At 38.9% G+C, this 25,644-nt stretch overlaps 1 protein-coding gene across 2 annotated transcripts in view; it reads right to left on the reverse strand.

Moving 5' to 3' along the window:
* Nucleotides 1–25,644, reverse strand: part of CDH2 (cadherin 2) — a 193,801-nt gene that overhangs the window by 49,668 nt on the left and 118,489 nt on the right. For both annotated transcript variants that reach the window (XM_034762813.1, XM_034762814.1), the window contains exons 3-5: nt 5,989–6,215; nt 3,205–3,351; nt 858–1,013 (exon numbers count right to left, since the gene is read on the reverse strand). In XM_034762813.1, coding sequence (XP_034618704.1) covers nt 858–1,013; nt 3,205–3,351; nt 5,989–6,215 — 530 coding nt within the window. The remainder of the gene's footprint in view (nt 1–857; nt 1,014–3,204; nt 3,352–5,988; nt 6,216–25,644) is intronic.

The following is a 25,644-nucleotide window of genomic DNA, read 5'->3' on the forward strand; positions in this document are numbered from 1 at the left end:
CGCTATTACTTAAACTGGAACTGAAAGGGAAAGAGCTAAAACAAATTGTATTCGTTAATCCAAATTCTTGGTAAAACCCCATGAATTCTAGAGCTGCTGCACCCTAACATGGTCAAACTCCATCTATGAATAGCAACTGCTAAATCCTCTGTACAGAAAGTAGGATTATACTTGCTCCTCAGATGGGCCAACAAATTGTGCACTAAAGCTATTCTACTCTGGAAATTATCTCCAGGAACTGTCTCTCTTCCCTTTTGTTTCAAGTGGGGGCCATTTCAGGTCAAACCTTGGTTTCCTGCTTTGCAACCAATTTTGTTTTACTACTAGTGCTGCCGAAATATTTGGTCTACTTTGCAATTTCTCTAGAGCAAAGAACATAGCTTTTATAAACAGAGAGATCTAATTTACAATTATAATTCCATTAAAATGCTTAGATTTGCCCTGAAAATGAAACCTGGTAGTTTTTCTTCCCATCCATTTCTCAAATTTTAGCTGCTGCAATTCCAGTATAATTATGCCCAAGTTAGGGTGTTATATTAAAAATAAACTCCTGTCAAACAAACAAACAATATGGTGGAATTTGTAATCAATGGTATAAATCAGAAAAATAAACGACAGCATTCACATTTCAGCCTTCTTTAATTAACTAAATACACTAACTCACATTTGTTAAGCTGTTTCAACATGCTAGGAGTTCCCTGTATTATGTATAATAAGTAGAATAAATATAAATTCCAATCCAGTATAAACTCTTTAAATCACATCTTGTAGAAAACTGTGCCAGATGCACAAATCAAATTTGAAGCAGATGTTAATCTTTGATTTGATAATCTGGTTATGGTAAATTAAAATCTTACATGAAAGGAAGCTATCTGCTCCCGATCTAAAGGTTTCGTCACTGACAGTTGACCTGAGATGGGATTGATGATGAAGATTCCAGTTGGAGGTTGGTCAGCTCCTGGTCCAGTAACACTGTATCTCAGTGAAAGACTTTTATCACGATCAGACCTAATCTAAATGTCAAGAAGATGAGGTTTATGTTAGTTAAACAGAACAAGACATTGGAACTGAGAGTGAAGAACAGCAGATTGGCATTCATTTTTAACATAATATTTAGGCTGAAATTATATTTACAAGAAAACAATGGCAGAGACATGAACACTAATACAATGTTTGGGCTTTTCAATAGTATAATACATTGTCAGAAAATCAGGCACTGAATTTTTCAGAAAAAATTTTTCATGTAAAGTGACCCTTCTTTTTACACTATGGGATGAATTATATTACTAAAAATAATTAAATACTCTTATCCTTAAATCTATTGCTTAGCTCCTAAAACATTACACAAGATTTGTGAACACTAAAATATACTGTAAGACAGTCTCTTTCAAGACCCATGTTCAGCATTCTGCATTTCTTTTATAATACAGTAACTCCTCACTTAACGTTGTAGTTATGTTCCTGAAAAATGCAACTTTAAGTGAAATGATGTTAAACGAATCCAATTTTCCCATAAGATTTAATGTAAATGCAGGGGGTTAGGTTCCAAGAAATTTGTTTGGGGGCAGACAAAAGGCGTTATATACTGTACTGTACTGTGGAGGGGAGGTTCCCCTGGCTTAGCCCTGGGGCTCAGGGCTGGGGGGTGCGGGGTCTGGGAGGGAATTAGGGTGTGGGAGGGCACTCAGGGTGGGGGTGCGGGAGGAGGCTCAGTGCTGGGGCAGCAATTCTGGGAGTCGCGATTCTGGGAGCTGCTCCCACCCCCTCCGGACAGTCAGGGCCACCCGTAACAAAGGGGCTTTAGGGGCCTGGGCTAAGGGGGCCCTGGGGCCCTGGCCTGCAGCTCTAAAGCCCCTTTGGGAATGCGGCCCTGTGAGCACGGGCCGGAGGACTCAGGAGGAGCAGGGGCAGATGTGCAGCCAGCGGCCGGAGAGAAGCAGAGCTTTCCCCTTCAAAGCCAGCCGGAGAGAAGTGGCGCTTTGAAGAGGAAAGTGCCGCTTCTCTCTGGCCGCTGGCTGCACGGCTGCCCCTGCTCCTCCTGAGTCCTCCGGCCTGTGCTTGCAGGACCATATTCCAAAAGGGGCTTTAGAGCTGCAGGCCAGGGCCCCGGAGCCCCCTTAGCCCAGGGCCCTGCAGCCCCTAAGCCCCTGCATTCCAGGTGGCCCTGCCTGCCAGGGGCGAAGGGGGGGGCAGCTTCCCTGCTCGCTCGCTCCCTCCCTCCCTCCCTCCCAGAAAGTCCTAAGCACTGGGGTGAAACGCTGGGAGGGAGGGAGGAAGGGAGGGGGAGGAGGCGGAGAAGAGGAACTTGTGCAATGCTCCCTTGTAAAGTCAGCCAAACAATGTTATAAGGGAGCATTGCACAACTTTAAATGAGTATGTTCCCTAATGGAGCAGCGACGTAACTTCGAAACAACGTTAAGCGGAGGATGTTAAGTGAGGAGTTACTGTACTCAATAGTATTGCAACCATTTAGGTGCTTGTGATCGCATGGTTACTTCAGGGGAAATACTGAACTTTTAGCTGAGTTCTTGGCTAACAAATAAAGTAGAAATTGATTGTACAGTATGTTCACTGGTAGCCTTTGCTACACCTTTAAGAAAGTCACTTGCAAGTGCATAGACAGGGTAGAGCCATGTTCACATCTGTTACCCTGTCCACACAAACACACACACACCTTTTGGTAAATTGACTGTGCGGGCAACACTAATGGAACACCTCCCCCCTAATTCCCCTGCATCTTGTGCAGGAATGCCTGGTAATAGACACCTACTTGCTGTGCATTCCTGCACAACAGGTAGTGTAACCTCAATCAGCCATGTCCCTTTCCCTTGTTCCCCTCCTCTGATATGCCTATCTCTCTCCGCCCCCCACAACAAACACATACACAAACACACAAGTGGGGAGTTCCAGTGCAGGATGCAGCAGAGTTGGCTGAGTCACAACTGCCACCTTTTGCACCAGTAGAGGTTCCCCCTACTTCAGGGCAATTGCTGTCTGATTTAAATTCATTGTAATTCAATGTAAGAAGAACAAAGAGTTCTTGGCAGACCACAGAATTTGGCCCAATATCTTATGTATAGATGTAACAGCAGAATTTGGTCCTTTAATCTTTGATAAGCAGAAAGACTATCAATGACACCGGAAGTTCACTTCCAAGGAATTCTGAAATCACACCTCTGCCTTCTTGGTTGTTAATTACCTTACCCTAACTAATTCCTGAGGAAAAGGCCCTCTGGAGTTTTCTGGTAAGTTGATTGGAGGGATGACCCAGTCTCTCTTCTGTCTCTGCAGATGACTGCTGGGCTTATATTGTTGCCGTGGAAATACTATTTCTTCAATTTTCTTTTGGTCCTTAAAACAGACATTAGAATGAGAATTGGTAAAAATGTGTATATTGAAGAATGGTTTTCATACCATTACATGACAGCCTGAGACGCACGCTTCATTACATGTTTATGAAGCTATTTATTGGGTTCACAGTACAATATGGAAATAAGCAATATTATTACATTTTTCCTATGAAATAGTAGCAATTCCTTCATTTTTCAGCATGCCACTTGGAGGTCAAATGGAATTATAAGCAATTTATTACCTGGTACTGCTGTGTAAACTAATTTGCACTTTCTATATTCCAGTTTGATAGTAGTTAATATTGTGCAGAATTTTAATAGGATGCCTTTATATGTATATAATCTCATTAATTGGAACTACAGTTCAGGTAATGGGAAGCTGTATATTAAATTTAGATCTGGGTGTGCTAAATTATAATTTGAGTTCCAAGAGAAGTTTAATACATACTGGTAAGGAATGTCTGAAATATTTATGACCTTATTAAATCCCATAGAATTAATGCTGTAATTATTTTAAACCTATGTCACCCATGATGGATGTTGTAGATGACCCACTTTGCACAGTGGGCATTAATCTCTGCTGGGTGTCAACATTGCCTTTATATTCCTCTCTACATCTGTAGTTATTTCAGCATTTAGCTCTTGATGCACATGTGCATGCAGACATGTTACTCCGGGTAGGGAAAAAAAGCCCAAAATACATTCTTCGGTTACTTTGGGGAAAAAAGTTATTTTTAATCAAGTAAATGTGTCGGAGGCTAAAATCCGCAGGTGCAAACTGAAGGCCAGTTTCTGCTATCCTCACTCCCTTTGAGTAGTACCTTACAAGTGAGTAGCCCCAATTTAGTAAGGCTACACTGTAAAGAAAAACCCATGATGCTGAGTCTCAGAGCCAGAGTCAATTGGCTTGTGGTTGCGGGGCTTGGGCTGTGGGGCTAAAAATAGCAGTGTAGACATTCAGGCTTGGGTTGGAGCCCCGGGTCTGAAACCCAGCGAGGGCAGAGGGTCTCAGAGCCCAGCTTCTAATCCAAGCCTCAGTGTCTACAGTGCAATTTTAGCCAAGCCCAAGTCAACTGACCTGGACTCCGATTTGGTGCAGCGGGTTTCTCTTTGCAGTGTAGACATACCCTCACATGTAAGGCATTACCTGAGTGTGACTGAGGGCACCAGAACTGGGCCCAAAGGGTTTGTCTTCACTGCAAAAATGTGACCTCTTAAGTCAGGTTAGGTAACCTGGGTTAAAATAGCAGTGATGACACAGCAACTTGGCTTCTAACTCTGGTTAACAGCTGGAATTTGACCCCAGGCTTTCTTAGGGCTGGTCCACACTAACCCCCCAGTTCGAACTAAGATACGCAACTTCAGCTACGTGAATAATGTAGCTGAAGTCGAAGTACCTTAGTTCGAAATACAAGGTACTTACCGTGGGTCCACACACGGCAGGCAGGCTCCCCGGTCGACTGCGCGTACTCCTCTCGCAGAGCAGGAGTACCGGCATCGACAGCGAGCACTTCCGGGATCGATTCATCGCGTCTAGACAAGACGCGATAAATCCCAGAAGATTGATTGCTTACCGCCGAACCCGGAGGTAAGTATAGACATACCCTTAGAGGCTTTAATTTGAGTTGCTAACTCAAGTTAAAAGCTGAGTTGTCACTGCTATTTTAACCTAAGTTTCTTAACTCATGTTAGCAAATCCAAGTTAAGAACACTACTTTCTTCGCAGAAAAGACATGTCCTCTGAAAGGAACAGTTTCTTGTGTGCGTATTTAATGTGAACCACCAAGTGCTTTATTAAGACTTGACCTTAAATATCTCAAAAACGCAGAACAATTGCTTATTCTTAGAAAAATATCTAGCACAACTAAATGCAATCTATTTTGAAACAGATACTTAAGTCTTTGATCTGTAACTATAAGTTTAGCGTGGCTATATCAACCAATGAAGAATATTTATTTTTGTAAAAGATGCTTTGTAAAAGGAAGTAAAAAAAGCAGGCAGTGGTATAAGGGGTGGGTGTAGCATAACTATCACATTTACTACAGGGAGTATATTAGGTTAACTGTATATTGGTAGGTTAGATTTTGTGTTACTTTGGCTTGGCTTATATTGGTTTCCACCAGAGGGAGACTATCTTCCCTAAAAGTAGTGCTGGAATTCTAAATAATTTCCAGTCCCCAATTTGATTATTGAGGGACAATACAAATACTCTATGCCAGGAATGCTTTCCCGCTACTGCTGTAAATCTACAGTTCCAATCTAATCTTGATTGATGGATTCTAGCAGAGATTTGTCTATTTTGTGGTTAAATTTAACTGCTTGAATAAATACTGTAATGCTCTCCAGCAATTTAAAATAAAGAAATGACCACTTCCAATTTAAATTCAGGTACAAATCTCAAACTGTACAAACAATATGTTCAAATACAAATGATTTCTGGATCCTTAAACAGAAATGGGTTTCCATGACTTTAGCAGGGCTACAAAATAATAGATTATGGAACATTACTTTTAAAGACTACAGCTTTATAATTATTTATGCACTAGTTACCCACTAGCAGGAAGTCAGATGTTGAGGTGTGTGACAGATGTAGTCTAAAACCTATTTTCAACGACATTTCCAAAGGCAAATGTTTTACCTTCTCTGAATGCTCTGCAAATGTTGGCTTGATGCTCAGCTTCACCACCACTTGCCACTGTTGCTGGGTTTCCTTGTCTTGAGCGTAGATGATGAATTCTGTGGGATCTGTAGAAAGCTGAAAGCTTCTTGCTGCATATACCACACCATCTTCACCTACTCTAAAATCTGCTGGTTCGCTGCTTTCAAACTGTACTTTTCTCTTTTCATCACAGCTTCTAAACCCCACTGTGAAACACAAAAAACATCGAGAATATAAGAACTGAAAGAACAGAGCCTGCTTAAACTCAGTCATCAGCTGGTGTTAGGTCAAGAACAAAAACCTGTATCTTAAAAGCCTATTCTCCGCAGTCACAATAAACTCACGGTCATTTCATCATGTTAAGTGCATACATTATTCAGGAATTAAAAATCATATTTTATGGATCAGCCCATATAATAGTGGCATCCTTCAGAGAGGGAAGACCAAGTTCTATTTCTCAATCAGATTGCCTGTCATCCACTACAGAGGCCTTGAGCTCCACAACAACCATCCGCTCTCTCTCGCAAAGGGGCAGAACTGATTGGTTCCAAATACAGCTCCAGCCTCTTTGACCTGGACTGGAATTACTATCACTAATAAGTATATATGACAGCTGTAGCCCAGGGGTGTCAAAGGCAATAGGGGATTAAAATGAAGAAAACTTTGGGCTCTTCTACCCCACACAGAGAAGCTTCTGTCAAAGGGAGATTTTTATATTCATAACTTTTTAAAAAAAGAATAGTTTTTCATATCCAGAGTTAGATTTTATTATGACCTCATTAGACTTTCTGCAGAAAATGACAAAACAAGTGCACAAAAGAACATGCATTTTGAAAATTAAAACTGTCTTTTCCCCTTTATGAACACCTAAAACTACTGAAAAGGATTGAGTGGAGAGAAAGTAGTCAAACTGCTATCATGGACTGGGGAAAAAAAATGCCACAGACATTTTTAATACGTGGCGATCATCACAAACTTGGTTTAGATTCAGCACCTCACGTGCTAACGACACTGAAGTAGCAGCCTAGAGGGCAGTGCACCACACGGGGAGTTAGACCTACTTTCTATTCCTGTCCTTGCCACTGACATGCTGTATTACTGTGGACAGATCACATAACAGCTCCGGTCCTCCGTTTTCCCATTTGTAAAAGGGGAATTATAATATACGCTTACCTCATAGGAATGCTACAAATCTTAAAGGGAAACAATTCACTTGAAATCCAGTCAATTTCAAAAAGTAGATTTAAAGCAGTTGCAGGTACTAGTCCTGACTATAAGTTCCCTTTAACAATCACATTTTCCTACTTTAAAATATCTTCCTATTTACAAATGTTTTCCTCTCCCTTTTGCTATGTGCAAGATCCATAGTGAAACAGAATATATACACACTACTGTAAAATGCACAAAGTACAACAGATTTTTCTCTCTCTGATCCGCTTCATTTCTAGTTATCATCAGTGTTACTTGTAACAATAGCAAGTAAAAAATATCAGATGGAAATGTGGCTTTAAAATTGATGACCTTCCTTTAATGTTTTCAGAGCATTTTGAAACCGTTAGATTGTATGAACAACAGAAGAGTGAAGCATTATTATTAAAGGCTGGGCTGAAATGCAGATAGTGAAGATGAATCCTAGCCTTGTGCCTCATTCCAGTTATTGGACCTTTACACTGAAATGAATGATGCACAAACAACAAGTCTCCAAAAATCTAAAGGTTCCCCCTCAAGAGAAACCCTGCTAAACGCTGCACATCATATTTTTTTTTTAAATATACTGTAGTTATAAAGAAGTTAGTGAGAAGAGAGATTATAATTTTTGGTACTTGAACTCCAAGGACTGGTACCAATGTTCAAATGACAGATAAAATTAGTTTCCTCGCTAATCCTTTTGTGTCATGCTGGGTCTTCCACATGCCTCCCTTTGACCTTCTGATACACACACGCACACAAAGAAGATGACAACTGGAAAATTATAAAATCTAAAACTTTATTTCTTTTTTCAAAAATACAGCAAATTCAATAGAAATTTTAAAATGTCAGCTTTTTGAAGGAAAATTAAACAAGAAAGTTCACCCTTTTCGGCAGTAAAACCTGCTTGAGTTGTTCGGGGGAAGGGGAATCTTCTTGAGGAATATTTAATGAAGTTCCCACCATATCATTCCATCAGGGGCAAGGTTCATTTCCTCCAGGGAAAAAGGCACACGAATGGCCATCAAACCTGGCAGATCTCACTGAATCTGGGGAAGGACAAGGCTATCCATGCAGAAGCTCTGAAACTCTGCACTATTTCATCCCCCCTTTTATCCCTGCCTGGCTCCTTGACAATACTGCCGCAGAGATCCCATGCTGTTTGTGGGGATGCTCCACCAAAAATTTCATCCAAATTGGGACTCCACTATTTTTTTCTAGATAAGTTCCCTTAGGCTGTACCTCCCAAGTCCCGCCTATTTCATAAGGTATAGCCAACCCCTTCTCAAACATGGATCCACAGATTTACAAAGAGGGCTCTATGGGACGAAGGGACAGTAACATGGGGCAATACAACCCCAATTCCGCATGGGAGGAAGGAAAGCCACATGTAGAGGATCCCCTTCCTAGATTTGAGCCATTCCCTTATCCATACTGCTTCATTATATGACCCAATTTACCAAGGCAAGTTCATATTCTGAATTGCAACAGCTAGCCAAAGAAATACATGCATTCTAAATCAAGTAAAATAATTGGTTACAGCAACTCTGTCATTATGAAGAAATCGTTATAGTCCTAATTAGACATACTTCTGTGTTCTGACCTTCTAACCAGAATACAACCCCACACTAGACTCTATTAATTATAGAAATGTAAGAGTAAAAGTACCTAGAATGGGTCTTCTTAATTATCCTGAAATCTACTATTGAAATATCCTCAAAACAGCATTCAAATAAACTAGGGTAACAATATTCCACATTCTGCTTTAGACAATGCCATTAAGAGCAATCGTGAATCCTATTTACAAATAATCAGATCAGCTGTAGGGCTCTGTGGAGAAGAGAGGATCTTCTCAATGACTTTTTAAATCATTTCAGAGAAGAAAGTGAGCAATCAGAATGGAATGGGACAGAAGCTAGGGTACCAAGAGCATGTGTTCATGCTGGCTCTGCTCCAATGGAGATGCAGAACTCCCAGTAGAGAGGGAGCCCTGCAAGACACTTTGTTAAAATAGTTAGGTTTGGAAGGGTCAGCAAGGAGTCAGAACCATGCACATGACCCATGGGTCTTTGTCAGCCTTCCCCCACCAGCTGGGGACTCCTACTTAACAGGGGATTTCCCTTGCAGGGGAAAGGAATGATGATATTCCTCTGTGGATCTTGGGGGCATGATCTAACTCCTGACAAATGTGGGGGGGGGGGAGGAGAAAGGGGTAATAAATGTAAATTGTAACCTGATTTATTTTTTTCCTTTTTCTTTTTTAAAGGTAAGACTTAAAATGAGCACTGCAATGAGCATAGTTCAAAAGAACTATTGAGATATAATGATATGAAAAATATAATTAAAAAAATATTATTCAGTAATTTGATGCATCCAATTTTATATACTAAAATTCATGAGAAACTGAAAGATTCCCCCCCCACACACTTTCTCTCATATAGATAACTCAAAAAAAAATTAAGCTGCAATCCATTTAATTGATATTCTTCCTGCAGGCAACTATATGTTATAAGATTCAACGAAAACCGCTGTCTTTTGACAGCAACCTGCCTAAAATGTATAAAATTGTCAGTGCCCTGGCAGAATTATTCTCCTTCTGCAAAGAGCACATATTAACAAATTACAGAGAAGTATAACTGTTCATAATTAAATTACCTTGACAGAGTACAGGTTGAGTAGTAGCTACCTCTTCCCCAACTGCATGGCTATTACTCTTGTAAATTTGATTCAGTTTAGTTTGCTTCATTTTTCAGTGCTCAACTGGTATCAACAAAGATGGAATCCTAATTATTTGCTTTCAATGCTAATTAGTAGTGAAATTTTGTAGAAGTAGTAAGGAAACATTTTTCATTGAGAACAGACATTACTGGTACTAATCATGTTCCAAACACCTTGAAAGGGATGCATATTTCCAAAACAATGTTACTTTCAAAAAATTATTTATAATGGATATTTTTCACTTTAAAAAGATTTATCAGCTATATTTTTACAGCACATTGTTGTTTCAGTGCCAACAAAAATAACAGATATTTACATAGTCTTTTATTATTCTTTATTAATGGTATCCACATAATCAAATACAAATCTCTGCAAGTTAAAGGAAGCAGATTAATTATGAAAGGGTGAAATTTAGATTTTAAAAAGTCTTAGACCACAATCCTACCAACAATTACGCACATACTTAACTTTAATTATGTGAATATTCCCATTGAAGTGAATGGGACTCCTGGGTTTAAAGTTATTTCGGTGTGTAAGTATTTGCAGGATATGGGCCTTAATCCAGAAGCAAATTTTATATTTATGTTATTGTTATTTGTATTGTTATTATTTTGCTGTTAAAGATGGAGTATTTTAAAAGGTAATCCATTTGACAGTTTTGAATTTAGAGAGTAAATCAAATTTAAAGATTTAAGATTGATTTTTATTATATGCCAACCAAAACAAATATATATTTGTTGCCTAAAAGGTAAAAAAATTAATCTCTGCAACCACAAAAAGATCAATTAAATTCCTGCATCTCTGTGGTATTAAATAAAGCTCTCAAATTTTCTTGTATGCAATTAACAAAAACATATGTCTTAATGTGTAGTGTACAAAACCTGAAGTACTACTAAACATGCAATTTCATTTAGAGTACACTAGAGAACTAAACCATTGACATACTTGTGTCTAATGAAATGAATGATTCATAATATCTGTAAAATACATCTCTGCTCTCATGTACCTTACTAGTAACCTTCAATTAACTAGCATAATTTCTCATACAATTAAAATATACTTTCAGCTGCTCCATTAACATGTTGGTTTGCAATTTGACAGCCCGGTCTTGCGATCTCCTCTCAGGCAAAACTCCCACTGAAATCAATGGGAGTTTTAACTAAGGACTGAGAAAAAGAGTATAAGGAATGGGCTATGTTAGTATAATAAATAAAGATACTTTCATACAAAATATTCATATATAACTTCATTTATTTGTGCTAATCCTAAAACAGTGAGGGGTACTTTGCCATTTGGATTTTTCAGCTTTAAAATGTGAGAGTCTATGCTTTCAGGTTAAAGGCAGAAATATGATTCAACATTGATTTTATTTTACAGAAAAAACATTACTTATCTTAGCCTAATGTTGTCCTCAGAGCTAATGTCCAATCAGTGGATATTTTGGACATTATAATTTCCAAGTGCTATTAAACACATATTTCCTAAAAATAGCAAACAAAATATGTCTTAAAATGGGAAACCCAGGTATATTTATCCCTGCAGGGTAACTTCTCAGTGAATCAAACAAATAGCAACAAAAGTAACCATGATACAATTACACATCAATTACCCAGTTCGCATGCTTCTAGTCATGTTTCTTTACTTCTGACAGTGCAAGAAAGCATTTAGGGATGCTCTGCCTTGATTTCTGACAGTCTAAAGAATTTTAACATCTGAACACTGTACTTTTCCAAAAAGAAAGGGCTATTTTTTAGGCCTCCCTAGTTTCAGGGATAGGGATAGGGAAACTGGAAAAAAAAATACACTGCTTTATAACACTGTACTTTGTTCAGACTGATTACCCCTTTCTTTGTAAGGGGATCTACTACCCAATTTAAACACCTGAATGGAACCACTCATATTTCAACTTGTGGTACAGATTGACACAAGAAACGTCCATGAGACATCCTTCAATACAAATATAGGTAATCTTTAAGTAATATATAAAGTTAGATTTTTTTATACTATCAGAAGTGTAGCATTATTGTAGTTGTGAAGAAGTATATTCTAGCCTGCCTTATGCATCTTCTGATTTCAGAATCTTTATTACTGATGATGTACATAGAAGAAAAAACAAGTTTGGTTTCTGGATAACAGGATGAGCTGCAGTAATTGCATTTAAAAAATATCTTGTCTTCACTTACAAGACAAGCAAATTTGATAGGGAAATCATTAATTGTAGAATAAATATCAAATATTAGGTCATTTTTACATAGTCACTTTTCTGATTATAACCATTCTTAAATGTTATACTAAAACTTTTCACTGACTCTTTCACAGATGCTTCAATATCAGTATTCTTTTTAACATGTTTTTTAATTCTTTTTTGTAGCACCTTTTGGTTCTGTCCTTACACACATGCACCACATTTTATAATTATTCCATGCACTACCAAAAAGATTTTTTTAAAAATCTAGTTACTTTTGGGTGCTTCTGTTATTTGGGGGCCTAACTTGAGACACCTTAAAGTGGACTGTCATAGAGAAGTTCCTTAGTGCTTTCAGAAAAGCAAACATACTAATCCACTAGTCCCTTTTAAATACCTTGGTCTACAATCTTAAGGTATCTCTACACAGCAAAGCAAAAACATGCGAGCTGACTTGGGCTCATGAGGCTTGGGCTGTTCCATTGCTGTGTAGACTTCCAGGTTCAGGCTGGTGCCTGAGATCTGGGACTCTGACACCGCTTATGTCCTACTCCAAGCCCAGAAGTCTATACAGCAATGAAACAGCCCCACAGCCTGAGCTCCGCAATCCCAAGCTGGTTAGCACAGGGCAGCCGTGGGTGTCTAGTTGCTGTGTAGACATACTCTATGTACTACATTCTGACATCCTTACTCATGTTGAGTAGTATCTAACGTCAATTAGTCATATGCAGTACATATGATACAATGGGAGTTGAGATGCTTATTAAGGGCCATATATAGCTCTTTGAATGCAAATCCTCTACTTTCACAACATGCTCTGCAAATCTGTGCAAACTCAGGGCAAGATTGTGAAACCGTTACTCACGATGATGTGGAGTTAATCACACAAGCAACACAATTGAAATCAGTGGGACTATTGGTCTGAGTAATTGCAATGTTAAGGGTTCCACAATCTGACTCTTAGTAGCTCAGCTTTCCACATCTTCATGTTGTAAGGCTCCTTTAGTAACAAAAAAACAAAAACAAAAAATAGTCTAACTAAAGGAAAAAAATATATTTGCAGAGTTGAGACCTAAGTCACAGGGTTTATCTCATCAGTTGAAAACAGTACTAATATAATGGTTTAAAAACAAGTTGTGGTATGTATCAGTTTTAACCTACTGCTAGAATACAAGTGTTACTTCTGTGAAATTTATGCACTTTTACACTGCAGATGAGTTATAAGGGCAATATCCTGGCAAAAATACTTTGTGCCAGTTTCTGCTATTTTTTTTTTTGCCATTCAGTACAAGAGCTAATTTCTTTCCAAGTAGCAACAACACTATATGCAACATCATCATCAAACACACTGAGTATACTAAACACTGTTGTGCCAGCCAGAGTGCCCACGGTTGATGGCATCACACCAGGCGTTTTGGTATATGCGTTGTCCTAAAATATTGCATGTTCAAGGCAATCTGGGTGTTTATGCCAGAGACAGAGAGAGACAGACAGAAGTTTCACCTTTATTTACTCTCTGTGCAGTTTTAGTTTTTAAAATTAAAAACTATGCTTTCAGCTGTACTGAATATTTTTGTTGCAAAATATAAATGAGAAATATTGAAAACGTAAATAAGAAATATTACACCTTACAGTCACTTTTTAAAAGCAAATTTTCATATCTAACACTACTTGGTTTCCTCTTAAGCTAGCTAAATCAATATAAGGGCCCTATATTTTTAAAGTTACCTGTGAACGAAAATATTATCACAAGACTGTTCAATCCTTCAATTCGCAGTGAAAGACTTGCACAGTTCTTTAATAAAACACGACACCTACTTTCCATTTCCCATAATCCTCTTTGCTTGCTGAACAAAGTCATACTAGGCCTGCCAGAATGAAAATAGGGATAAAGTTCTTTCTGTTTGATAGAAGTGCCTATGCAGCTTTTCAAAACAGGAATACTGGCCGTCAGCAAAACACAGATTTGGTATCTCAAACAGAGCCCAAATTACATCTGATTCACTGATCCTTTTCAGTTCTTTTCCCTACCGCTCACTAACACAAAGTCTTTCTGAGCTCTGACATCCCTTTTGTCTTTATTTCAGAAAAAATAAAATACAAGAGAAGAGAGTAAACATCTTGGGGTGAAGAGGAAAAATGTTTATATTTAGACAACTTTAGTTTTAAAATATATATATATTAAGAGATTGCAGTCCTCCTTCACTTCACTTTATTTAACACACTGTTGGTAAATATAAGGTTATGCATCAATGCAGAGCTCCGCTGGAATTTTTTCTAATTGGTGCCAGTTGGAAGAAAACTCAGTAATAAGTCTCATTTCTGTACTCTGAGTGTGCAATACACCTACAATATTTTCTCAAGTATACAATTTTAGATAGTAATAAAAAGCAGGATTAAACACTAATCTCATGTGCCCACAATGCATCAACTCACTACAACTGCTAAAATCCAATTTGGTAATTAAAGAATATCTGTTGAACAGTCAGACCAGGAGACTGAAGAGAAAGTGTAGCCTTTCACACAGCCAGCACAAAATAGACCACCTTCCCAGTTTAGGCTCTAAGTAGGGACATTTCTTTGTCTTCAGTACATTTTAAAATAATGGCTTCTTTTCTAAGGCAATTTTTTTTTTTTTGTGGTTTAAGAAACTGAGATGCTATTACTCGTCAGCACATTATAGAATTTAGAAGGCTGTTTAACTACAATAAAAATAATGACATATTAAATTGTAAAAGGAAAACAACCAATTTTTTCTGTTTGTTTTTAGTCATCCCTAGAAAATGCAAGAGACATCTCTTTCCCCACCCCTAAATGCAAAAGCCCAGGGTGCAGAAGAGAGTCAGTGTTTGTGTCCCCTTTGCTATTTTCTCCCAGTCCCAGTTCCTGCACTGTATTTTCCACCATCTCTATATGTTCAGGCTCCAAGTTCTATCTTATTTTTTGCTCTTCCCTCTCTCCTACTTTCTCCTTCTGCCTGAGTTTTCTGTTTTCATATTTTTTTATGATTTTGTCTATCACTTAGCCTCTCTTTGCCCCAACTTTCAATCTACAAAATCTCCAATACTCTAAATTACGAGGTGCTGTGGCTGTCCTGCCAGTAGGCTTGCAACCTTCAATCATGCCCAGTCAGAGTGAGTCTATCACTTCATGTGATCTGACTGTAAGTATAGGGTAGGGATGGCTTGAGAAGTGGGGCTTTGTAGGGTTAGCGGTATGAGAACAGGTCTGGTGTGTTGATCCTTGGTTGCTACACATGCTTTCAGTCAACCTACTGTTCATGTGTGGATGAGACAATGGTGTTCAGTGGACGAATTTAGGTTTGTTAGGAACTGTGGAACATTTTGGGAAAGGGGGAGCCAACATAGGCACATAAAATTAAAAAGGTCGGAGAGGAGTTTTTAAACTAAGGGCTGGGGTAAAAGCCAAGAGGTACAGAAGAACACATGGTTTGGACAGACACATCCTTTAGGGGAGGATTTATTAAAGGGGATACTCTGTATCCCAGTAAAGAGGAAAGGAGAGACATTGATAAAGCATAGATAAGAGCTGAAGAGAAACAAATGAAAGAGAGTCCCATTCAATTACATCATATGAAAGCAGACAACTAAATATTGACAAAGTTGATAAGTGATTGTATACAAATACAAGCAGTTTAAATACTAAGATGGGTGAACCTGAGTGCCTGGTATTAAATGAGGATATTGATATAATAGGCAGTGGAATGATGTTAATCAGTGGGATGTGGTAATACCAGGAGACAAAATATATAGGAATGACAGAGTAGATCATACTGGTGGGGGAGTGGCACTATATGCAGGAGAAAGCATGGAGCCAAATATAGTAAAAATCTTAAATGACTCAAACTATAAGAATATAGCAGTAGGAATATACTACTGACCACCTGATCAGGATGATGATGGTGATTTTGAAATACTCAGGGAGATTAGAGAGGCTACAAAACCAGAAAACCAAGTCATAATGAGGGATTTCAACTTATGACAATATTGACTGGGAACATGTCACCAAAGGATGGGATGCAGTGATAAAATTTCTAGACACTGCTTTAGCTAGTCTTGGATCCCACAAGGGGAGAGGCAATTCTTGATTTAGTACTTAGATATGGTCTAAGAGGTGAATATAGCTGAACTGCTCAGTAACACCAACCATAATGTAATTAAATTTAACGTCCTTGTAGGGGGAAAATACTAAAGAAACCCACCACAGAAGCATTTAACTTGAAATAGGGGAACTACACAAAAATGATGAAGCTCATTAAATGGAAATTGAAAGAAACAGTCACAAGAATGAAATGCCTGCAAACTGCATGGGAACTTTTAAAAAACATCATAATAGAGACTCTAACTATACGTATTACCCTCCCCCTCCCAATAAAAATAATAAACACTAGGGGACAAAAAAAAATGCCACCGTGGCTAAACAATAGTGTCAATTTGGAACTTAGAGACAAAAAATACATTTAAAAATTGGAAATCAAATCCTACAGAGCAAAATAGAAAGGAGCATAAACTCTGGCCAATCAAATGTAAAAGTATAATTAGGCAGGCTGGTGACAAATCTGAGGAACTATCCCTGATTGAAGTGTCAATAGAGGTTTTGGAACAAAATGATAAATGAAACAGTAATAAGTCACCAGGATAGTATGCACTTGTGAGTTCTGAAGGAACTCAAATATGAAATTGCAGAACTACTAAATGTGGTATGTAACCTATTGCTTAAATCATCCTCTGTACCAAATGACTGGAGGATAGCTAATGTAATGCCGACTTGTTAAAAGGCTCCAGAGGTGATGCTGGCAATTACAGGCCGGTAAGCCTAACGTCAGTACCAGGCAGTTGAAACTACAGTAAAGAACAGAATTATCAGATACATATATGAACATGATATTCTGGGGAAGAATCAACATGCCTTGTGTAAAGAGAAATCATGCCTCACCAATCTCTCAGAATTCTTTGAGGGGGTCAACAAATAGACAAGGGTAATTCAGTAGATATAGTGTAGTTGGACTTTCAGAAAGCCTTTGACAAGGTCCCTCTTGGGTCTTAAGGCTCTTAAGCAAATGAAGCAGTCATGGCATAAGAAGGAAGGTCCTCTCATGGATCAGTAACTAGTTAAAAGATAGCAAATGAAGGGTAGGAATAAATGGCCAGTTTTCACAATGGAGAGAGGTAAATAGTGCCCCCCCCCCCGATCTGTACTGGGACCAGTGCTGTTCAACATATTCACACACGATCTGGATCAAAGGATGTCATAACTATAAAGGGAAGGGTAACAGCCCTCCTGTGTACCATACTATAATCCCTCCTGGCCAGAGACACCAAAATCCTTTTACCTGTAAAGGGTTAAGAAGCTCAGGTAACCTGGCTGACACCTGACCTAAAGGACCAATAAGGGGACAAGATACTTTCAAATCTTGGTGGGGAGAAGGCTTTTGTTTGTGCTCTTTGTTTTGGGGGTTGTTCGCTCTTGGGACTGAGAGGGACCAGACATCAATCCATGCTCTCCAAATCTTTCTGAACAAGTCTCTCATATTTCAAACTTGTAAGTAAACAGCCAGGCAAGGCATGTTAGTTTTATCTTTGTTTTCTCAACTTGTAAATGTACCTTTTACTAGGGTGTTTACCTCTGTTTGCTGTAACTTTGAACCTAAAGCTAGAGGGGGTTCCTCGTTATTTTCCATCCTGATTTTACAGAGATGATTTTTACCTTTTTCTTTAATTAAAAGCCTTCTTTTTAAGAACCTGTTTGATTTTTCCTTGTTTTTAGATCCAAGGGGGTTGGATCTTGATCCACCAGGAGCTGGTGGGAGAAAGGAGGGGGGATGGTTAATTTCTCCTTGTTTTAAGACCCAAGGGGTTTGGATCTGTATTCACCAGGGAATTGGTGAAGAGTCTCTCAAGGCTACCCAGGGAAGGGAATTAGCACATTGGGAGTGGTGGCAACGGACCAGATCTAAGCTGGTAGTTAAGCTTAAAAGTTTTCATGCAGGCCCCCACATTTGTACCCTAAAGTTCAGAGTGGGGAAGGAGCCTTGACAAAGGATAAACAGTGAGGTTGCAAAACCTGCAGATTAACTATTGTGAATAATTTTGTATCAAGTCCAAAGCAGGCTGCAAAGAGTAACAAGGAGATCTCACAAAACTGGGTAACAAAATGGCAGATGAAATTCAATGTTGATAAATGCAAAGTAATGCTCACTGGAAAACATAATCCCAGCAATAGATACAAAATGATGGGTTCTAATTTAGCTGTTACCACTGAAGAAAGAGATCTTGGACTCATCGCGAATAGTTCCCTGAAAATATCTGCTCTATGTGCAGCAGCCATAGTCAAAAAAAACTAACAGAACATTAGGAAGCATTAGGAAAGAGATAGATCATAAGACAGAAAGTATAATTCCACTATATAAATCCATGTTACACTCACACCTGAAATACTGCCAGCTATTCTGGTCACCTCATCTCATAAAAGATATATTAGAATTGGAAAATGTCCAGAGAAGGGCAACAAAAATGATCAGGGGCATGGAACAGCTTCTATATGAGGAGAGGTTAAAAAGATGGACTGTTCAGCTTGGAAAAGAGATGACTAAGAGGGGATACAATAGAGGGCTATAAAAATCATGAATGGTGTGGAGAAAGTGAATGAAGTGGTGTTATTTACCCCTTAACACAACACAAGATCCAGGGGTCACCCAATGAAATTAATAGGCAGCAAGTTTAAAACAAACAAAAGGAATTACTTCACACAATGCACAGTCAACCTGTGGAACTCATTGCCAGTGGATATTGTGAAGGCCAAAAGTGTAATTGGGTTCAAAAAAACTAGATAAATTCATGGAGGACAGGTCCTTCAGTGCCTATTACTCAAGATGTCCAGGGACGCAATCCCATGCTCTCGGTGTCCCTAAGCCTCTGACTGCCACAAGTTGGGACTGGATGACAGGGATTGGATCACTTGATAATTGCCCTATTTTGGTCACCCCCTCTGAAGTATATGGCACTGTCAGAAGATAAGATACTGGGCTAGAGAGACCATTGGTCTGACACAGTATGACCATTCTTATGTCCTTATGTTAATCTCACCAGCACAGCTGGCTGGCAGCTCTCACAGATGGCCAGTCTGCAGGGGTTTAAAAAACCAGAAAAAAAGAGTTGCTGTATAGAACTGACATGGATGCCGAGACAGGCCCTGAAATATGGACATTCTCACGTCTCTCTATAGTTTATGGACTACTTGACAATTAGGCTATGTCTAGACGATGGACCTTACAGCGGCACAGCTGTATCGCTGCAGCTGCGTTGCTGTAAGGTCTCCTGTGTAGCCCCTCTATGCCAGCAGGAGAGAGCTCTCCCACCAGTATAATTAAACCACCCACAACGAGCACCGGTGCTTTTGTCGGTGAAACTTATGTTGGTCAGGTGTGTGTTTTTTCACACCCCGATCGACAAAAGTTTTGTCGACAAGAGTTCTAATGTAAACTAAGTCTTAATCATTATCATCATACTTAGTTCTTATAGAGAAGTTTTCCATTCATAGATCTCAAAACAATTCACAAAGGAAGGTGGGTATCATCATCTTCATTATACAGGTAGGAGTATGAGGGATAGAGATGAAACGATTTGCCCAAAATGAAACACTGACTACATGCGTCTTTCACCACTTTCTAGCCAACATTCCTGCAATAAATAAGTCCTATTACTCAAGGCGGTATGAGCATTAAAATGTACATTTTAATTAAAGGCTGAAATCTTGGAGTCTCCAAGATTTCAGCCTTTAATTCATTACTCTGTAAGGGATTTTATATGTATATGCACAATCCCTCCCCAAACAGCCCAGCGTGCAGAAGACATTTGGTTCTGCGAGTTGCTGTTTGAGCCTGTATCCTTATATATCTGAGTTGCTCCCTCAGCCGGCTGCTGTGGGAGCGGTGAGGGAAGGCAGACATTTTTTCAGAAGTTGCCTTATTCTTTAACTTTTGAAAGAGGTGCATATTTGTGATGGAGTAATGCAATGAACAGAGCTCATGCTGCTCTCTCCACCTGACTTGTGTCTCTCTGTCGGCTGTCCTATGCCCACCCTCTCCTAGTCTGGCACAATCAAAAAGCCCTGCCCCTGGGATTCAAACACACTGTGGTCAAAATTTTAGAAACTGTACATTTATCACAATGCAGTGGCCTCTATTAATCTTTCATACAGAACAACAGTGTTGTGTAATATGTTCTAGTGATGCTTTTAATTTCCAGAAGATGTCTTGTTTTTAAATAGCAAACCAGCTCTTTAGAGAGTCTAGTGAAACTCCTGGAAAGTTTAATTAATGGGAAACACTGACACAGCTCTCTCATATAGAAGTATTAAATATAATGTACTTGGTATTATGCATCAGTGTTTCCAGTCAAACTGTGAGTACGATGGAACTTAAGTAAAATAGAAATCTAGATCTGGAGATTCAATTTTAGCTTATATTTTAGGAAAAAATAAAACATTTTTTCAGGAAAAAAATCCTTAATTGTACAAAAATATCCTACTTGTTTTAACTTGGTGATTTTATATTCAGAAGGCACGGAATCTGCAGAAGAAATGCAGCAACAGCCTACCAATATTTACACTGATGTATTAGAGAGACAGAGCAATAAAACTCATAAATAATAAGGATTATATTATCAATGGATCATGTCCAGTCTACCTCTGGCAGGAAACTAGTTGCAGTGGTTGCTTAATGTTACCTAGACTATCCTCAGGATTTTTTTTTAAATGAACATCTGCACACTGATATCTACCTTTAAAGACCATCCAGTAAATTGGTGAGCCAGTGCAGTACATTTCACATACAAAGACTGCCCTAGAACAGTTGTGAAATTTCAAACAAATTGTTCCTCTGGTATTTCATAGTACACTTAAAATAAACTAAAGATAAGAGAACTAGCAGTACTTAGACTGACAGTGAATTGCTTGTATTTGAAGAGTATCAATTACTTTTTCATAGTCATTTGAATGCATTTTTAATATACTTTACACATATATATGAATGAAAACATAGCTATAGCCATATATAATAGTAAATTTAAGGAGAGTGTGTCTGCAACATAGTGATTAAAGAAAACAAAAACGTATAAAGATACCAAAGGCATTGACAAGGTAATACACGTCTCTCATGCTGGAAGGAATCTCTGTTAGTATCTAGATTTTTCACCATTCTGTTGGCTCAGTGCACCTGCTTGTATACATTCTTGTCCCCTCAACCCATTGTTGAGGTTAAATAGCCTCAGCGAGTTTCATTATTCTTAGAAATAAAGAAAGAAGGGTTAATATTAGGCCTCACATTCATTGCAAATGAATGAAATTAATTGGAGGGCTTTTTCTGACACCACAAACCTTGAAAACTCATCTATGTTTTATAAACTACAGCAGAATCTCATGGATGAATACTGCCTTATGTTCATTTTAGAGTTAGGCAATACTGAATATGTGCTTTTTAATTTTGACCTTAGTTCTTTTGAACTAAAACATTAAGAAAAAGTATAATCACTAGAAGAAATCTACTGCCTAAACACTCTGCAGTGACTGGCACTCTATGAATACCATGGATGACTGATTATCTATGAAAGAAAGGGTATCACATCCTCATTGACATCAAGAGCAACACTCCCACTTCTAGCTGGCCCAGTAAGCAGGAAAGAAGAGGAAGAAAAATTTGGATCGCTGGTGTGTCAGCACAAAGAGATACCACTAGGTTACTAGACCAGCTTTGTTACTCATGTTAATCAGAGTTCTTTGAAGGCCATATTTTTGACAGAGTCTCATGTTAGTGTCACTTTTGCCTCAGACTCAGGTTTCTTTACAAAATACGTAAAATTACTGAATTCTTTTACATAAGGCTCACCTGGCAGTGAAGCAGATAGAAATACTGATTGTAGAAAGCCATTGTATCTTTCCTTTCATCTCCATGCCTAACTACACCATAAAGTTCAAGCCCTTGAAAACGTAAAGAGCAGATAACTGTGTTTTTGTATGAGAAAAGTCAAATTACAAGTAATAATTATTTTCTTTCAAAGACCACGACCCTCCCTCATATACTCAGTCTAGGAGACTACAAAATTGCAAGGCTCAAAAATAAGCCACTTCAATTAGCGTAAACAGAGAATAACCAAACTTAGAACAAAAAAGTGTAATGCTAATAAAAATAACTGAGAGAATTGTTTTCTTGTTGAAATGCAGATGAGTCCAACAGCTATACAACATGAATACATATGATAATGCAGGACAGGAAAAAGATCCTTGGATGTGAAATGCAGACAAATGAGAGGGACTGCAAATTTTACAGCATTCATCTAAGAAGCATCTTATGTTATTACACAGTCAACACAAATTAAGACACACTTTAAGAGACAGTACCAAGACAATGCTGTGCAAATGTGTGCAATATATTCCAGGTAACATCTTATTAGGGAACAGACTGCCACAGACCTGGCTGAATATGCTTTTAATTTAACCATCATGATTCCTTCCAGCCACTGAAGAACAAAAAGGGAAATGAACAGACCTTTTGATATGTTTGAAGATGTGCTTCCTGTGACAAATGAAGCAAATTTTTATCTGTACTTTCCAGTGGGTCTTGCTAAGTGAAAAATACAAGACAGTGTAATTGAGATTCAGCTTGTGTTGGATTGGCATATTGGGTGAAAATGGCAGGAGGCTTGATTGATTAAAGTACAACTAAAAGTCTACTTTTAGAAAACCATAGGGGCTGGAGTAGAATATTACCTTTCTGAAATCTATTGCAGGGTGAACAAAATTACAAGAGTTTGGAAATTACCGATTACATGTACCAAAACAAAAATCTTACTGACATGTTGTTCCTGAAGGATTTTCATTAACATATTCAGAAACAATCCTTAACCTCTTATTGCCTACAGCCAGAAATTCTCTGTGATAAGCAGCAATACATTTTGGCCTGTGAAATCCTGATTTATGAGGTTTCTGGGTCACGATACTGCAAATTTTCACAATTCTCAGTAAACACTACTGTGTTTGAAGAGAGATGTTACATATCAGAAACTTGTTTGCCTTCCACTACCTAGATTGAAAACTGAGGCTGCAATTGTCTTCTTTGCTCTTTAGTGACTAGCATAATGGGGTCCTGATCTTTGGTGGGGGTTCTTAGATACTACTGACAAATAAATAATATTAATAATTTCCAAAAAGAGATGAGTTACTCTCAAGCATGTACCAACATTTGGGTGATGGAAATGCAATGTTTGGTAATTTGCAAAGAAAATAAGATGTTTGTTTTCCCTAAAGGCTACTACTTCTACTTCTTCCCCTTTTCCCAGCTATCTGGAGTCAGGCTGCAGGATTAATCTTTTTCCAAACTTGCCGGTCCATTGCCCGCTCCATATGCACTCCATCCTCCTGTACACAATCAATCCGCAGTTTACTAGGCAATTCTCTTATTGTCAGCCTGCTAATTCTAGTCTCAAATGCCTCCCTAACAGGATTCTCTTCATTCATGCCCATACCATCTCAACCTCCTTTCTTGCCACTTCTCTCTAATATCACAGATCTTGGCCTCACTTCTGATTACATCATTCTGCACATGGTCCAGCAATGTCACCCCCATATACACTGCCCTCAACCATCTCATTTCAATTTTTTCAAGTCTACTCAAGTGCCTCTCTTTGGTCACCCATGTCTCTGACCTGTACAGAAGAGATGGTCTTAACCATGGTTTTGCATAAGTGTTCCTTAAGTAGTCTGGGCTTCCATTTATCATAAATAACTCCACTTATCATGAGCCAGACTTCCCCCATACTCAGCAGCCTTGCTTGCAGTCATCTTTCTATTTCTCCACTTGTCACTAACCAGCCCCTAAGGTACTTAACCACAGAAACCTGATTTAGATGCTGGCCCTTGATGCTAATATTCATCTTTCTGGGTTGCGCGTGAGTCACCCACATGACTTGTCTTTTCTTTACTAATTTTATAGCCGTAGTTTGTTAGTACCCTGCGCCAGACATCAATTGCCTAGAGCAATTACTACTCATTGATGGCCATTGACACAATATCATCTGCCTAGATTAATTTCGTACCACCTTCCATTTGGATATGTTTACTTACAAAGTCCATCACAATTAAGAATAGTAATGGACCAAGCACTGATCCCTGGTGGAGCCCAACCTTCATCTCACAACCCTCCGTTACACCAAAGGGCATCTGCACTTTTGTCCTGGAACCACCATGAGCACCCATAACCATCTGGACAAGATACTCTAATACTTCATAGAATCATAGCAAAAGCACCAGCAGTTGCCTGCATACTTTGTTGAATGCTTTCTCCAAATCCAGGAAAGCTCAACTGTGCACAACATTTCCCTCCAGCTTCTTTTCCACCAGCTGTCTAGCAATAAATATACCATCTGTCATCCCTTTTCCTTTTCTAAAATCAAACTGATCCTTTCCTACAATGGGCTCCACTATTCAACAAATGTGGCTATCTTTGATTCTCTCTAGCAGTTTTATGCAGTGAGACAACAGCTTCATTCTTCAGTACTTCGACCAGTCGTGTATGACACCTTTTTTTTGCACATCAGGAGCAGTATAGACTTTCTCCAGTCTCTTGGGATTTAATTCTCTTTCCAAACTGCGTGCAGGACTTGTGTGAGCCAGCATACACCAACCTCTCTCAAGGCTTTGATGATTTCCACCACTATCTCGTGAGGATCTGCTGCTTTTCCAGGTGCCATCTTCAGCAGTGCAGTCTTGACGTCTGCCTCTGACATCCATAATTATCGGTTTGCATGATGGTAATATAGTGCATAAAGGGTTCTCCTCATTAAGCAGACCCTCAGAGTATTAATTGCCATTAGTTACGTACCGTGTCCTCTGTCACAAGCCGTCTACCCCTGGGGGAATTCTATGCCGAAAAATTTAAAATTCTGTGCACAGTATTTTAAGCTTCTGCAAACTTCATTTGTCAAAATAACACAATATAATCATGTCAGTTTCAATTATTTTGGTAATTGATTTCAAAATACCTGTCAGCAAGTATGTTTGTAACAATACAGACAATAAAAAAGATTCAAGAAATGTTTTTTAACAAATAGATTCCTTGTTAGGAATATGAATACAGAACTTTGAGAAATAATTCATTTAAACTACAATACTGAAATGTACTTCCTGCACCCCTCAGAAGCAGTGCCAAGGCTTGGGGGAGTCAGGGATCATGGAGAAGCTTAGAGAGAGGGAAGTAGTTTCTGGGAAGGAGCCTGGGTATGAACCTGCGGGGGGGTATGGGTGGGAAAAGTATGGAACAGTTTTTTGAGGGGGTGGGGAGGACAGGTATTGTTAGGGAGTTGGGGAGCCTCCCCCATACAAATCCTGGCTGACCCCTAGCCTCCCCCATCCAATCAGGCACATCTGCCCCTGTCCCCATGTGCCCCTGCATCTGCACTCAACCAGCCCGCTCTCCCCATGTATCCCTGAGCCCTCTTCCCCCTTGTGTCCCAGCACCCCCACTCAGCCAT

This window comes from Trachemys scripta, chromosome 2 (assembly GCF_013100865.1).
Source record: "Trachemys scripta elegans isolate TJP31775 chromosome 2, CAS_Tse_1.0, whole genome shotgun sequence".
Lineage (NCBI taxonomy): Eukaryota > Metazoa > Chordata > Testudines > Emydidae > Trachemys > Trachemys scripta.